The sequence below is a fragment of the Tupaia chinensis genome, unplaced genomic scaffold, assembly GCF_000334495.1.
Source record: "Tupaia chinensis unplaced genomic scaffold, TupChi_1.0 Scaffold000159_1, whole genome shotgun sequence".
Classification (NCBI taxonomy): Eukaryota; Metazoa; Chordata; class Mammalia; order Scandentia; family Tupaiidae; genus Tupaia; species Tupaia belangeri.
In genome coordinates this window covers 12,191-14,639 of record NW_006159630.1, presented here as the reverse complement: position 1 = coordinate 14,639, position 2,449 = coordinate 12,191, and the positions used below count along the sequence as shown (strand labels likewise).

General features: G+C 65.4%; 1 protein-coding gene across 1 annotated transcript in view; it reads right to left on the bottom strand.

The window, feature by feature from the left end:
* QTGAL (queuosine-tRNA galactosyltransferase) overlaps positions 1–2,449 on the bottom strand; it is a gene marked incomplete at its 5' end in the record, with an annotated part of 19,786 nt that overhangs the window by 15,741 nt on the left and 1,596 nt on the right. The window contains 1 exon segment of the mRNA XM_014586690.1: positions 12–58. Coding sequence (XP_014442176.1) covers positions 12–58 — 47 coding nt within the window.

Sequence of the window (2,449 nt, the reverse complement as noted above, 5' to 3'; positions counted from 1 at the left end):
CCAGGGGGGCGGGGCCTGCTCCTCCAGGAAGTGGACACGGTGGGTCCAGATGGTGGACCTGCAGGGGGAGGGGCAGCGGGCTGGCTGGACGTGGGCTCTTGTGCCGCCCTGGTGACACGCACATGCCCACGCCGCCAGTCCCTCCGCACCTGGACATGCCAGGTATGAGCCATGCCCCACAGAAAGCCCCGGGCGCTGCAGGGTGTGTGAGCGTGTGCGTGTGCACGGGTGCATGTGTGCACAAGCACAGCTCCCGCCTGGAGTCCCACGGGGTGGCTGTCCACGTCTCCATAGCAGGCTGGGTTGTGGTGACCTAGCCCACCCACTGGGATCCGCTCTCAGGGGACCACGGATCTGGTGGTGGGAAACGGTCGGAGTTCCAGGAGTGGACGACCTGTGACCTCGGGTGGCCTTGGCGACCCCCCGCCGGGACTGGACGCCAGCCCCGGCCCGCACTCTGCCTGTCGTGCTTCGCAGGCGTCCGGTCTGGGAAGGCCCTCTATGGCAGGGCCTGAGGAATGGCCACAGCCAACACCAGAGTGGGCAGCAGTGACCCTGTGGTCGCCACGCCTCTCCAGCCGTCCCCCCTCGGGGCCTCACTCAGGCAGGCGGACCGCCCCTGCTGTGAGCAGACGGCAGCCCCAGGACATGGGCAGCACTGCCCCGTGCTCGCTTCAGAAAGGGTGAGCCGCGTGGCCGGGAGATCACACACAGGCGGGCCAGCGCGAGACTGGAGAGGCTGCAGGAGAGGCGCCGCTGCTTCCTGGGTATGCTGCGGGGTGCACGTGCTCACGGTGGAGAGACAGAGGAAACGAGAAAACCCCTGGGGACAGCCATGCTGTCATCCCTTCTCCGTTCTTTTGGGACTTTGGCCACGCACACACACCCAGCGTATTTCTCAAGCTACCAGGTCCGGGGCTTGAACCATGGTTGTCCATGTGGGAGTCCAGTGTCTTAACCTCCACTTTGCTTGTTGGCCCCAGTGTTTTGTAGTTTGGGGGCAGAGAAAACACACGCACTTTGTTAAAATTATCCGTATTTTGCTTTCCATGCCGTTTACGTGACTTTAAACGCACTTTTACAACGGTTTGCTACTGGTCTGCAGTGACGATGCCCCGGGCGGTGTGTGTGACTGAGCTCACCTCCCAGAAAACGCTCAGCTGGGTCTGATGTCCCCTGGGACGATCATGTCGCCTCTGAGCGAGTCCTCCTCCTCCACTCCTGCCTCCTGACGCCTGCACCGCTGCCCCCGGGGGCGAGCGGGCGACCGGCACCCCGGTCTGAGATGGGTGTGAGCGGCCAGTACTCTGCAGGGGTGTTACCGGGTGGAGAAAGCTCCCTCCTGTCTCTGCTCTGCGATTTAAAAACCAGGACCCAGAACTACCCTTTAGTAGGTGTTCCGGCACCTGGTTCTGATCAGCCCTAGGAGGTGCTGCAGCTTGCTCGTTCACTCCAGAAACCCCACGCTGAACCCTGACCTCACGGCGATAGCATCAGGACGTGGGCCTTCGGGGGACTAAGAGCCAGCGCCCCGAGGAGGGGGGCAGTCCTCGGCAGACAGTGACCGGGCACCTCGGGCTCGACTGTGGGCGGGCAGCAGTGGCGTGGTGGCTGAGGCCCTGCACTCCCCGGTGGCTGACAGCAGTGCGAGTCCCTGACCTGGTGGCTTGAAAACCACACCAGGCACGCGTGTGTGCCCCAAACCGTAAGAGAATGGAGAAGGGAACACAGCGTGGCCACCCCCCGGGAGGTGACTTCTTTTTCCCTCTGTCTCCTTTCCGGCAAGTGCACAGGACCTGTGGCAAATTCTAGAACAAGACAAACCAGCGTGGGGGGCTCTGCACCGTTGGCCCCCCCCCCGCCCGCCCCCGGGCCCCGCCGACAGCCTACCCAGCTTCGCGCCCACACACTCCGCACCGTGGTGTCGCTGCATCTGTCCTGAAAGGTCTATGTTCTGCTGCTGGTGTGGGCCACGCAGACTCAGGGCTGCTGCTCCGCCCTGGCTCCTTCCGGGGCCTCAGGTCTGGGACCCCACGTGGGCTGCACATCAGGACTGGAGGGTCCTGGCTGACGGCCTTTCCCCCGTGCATGAGTCATCAGGTTCGTGGGGTGAACAAGGCTTCTCCCAAGCCGTGGGCCGGCATTCCCAGCCGAGACCCAAGAGATGGCAGCGGAAGCTCTGGTCTGTGCCGGTCGCCGTGGGGCCCCGATGAGGACGGGCAGGGTCCAGCGCTGGTCGGGCCCTCCCAGGCACCCCAGGTGCAGGCCGCGGGCTCAGCCACCCAGGGCAGGGGTGCCCTGAGCCAGCGCCCTGACCCTGGACCCCGGGCGCCGGCTGCAGTCCCAGTGTGCAGTGCCAGGGGCAGCACGTGGGGCGAGGGGTGGTGCACCGTGTGGTCACCCCGACACCCACTCCGCCCTGGCCCAGTGCGTCGGCCGGCTGCCGCCC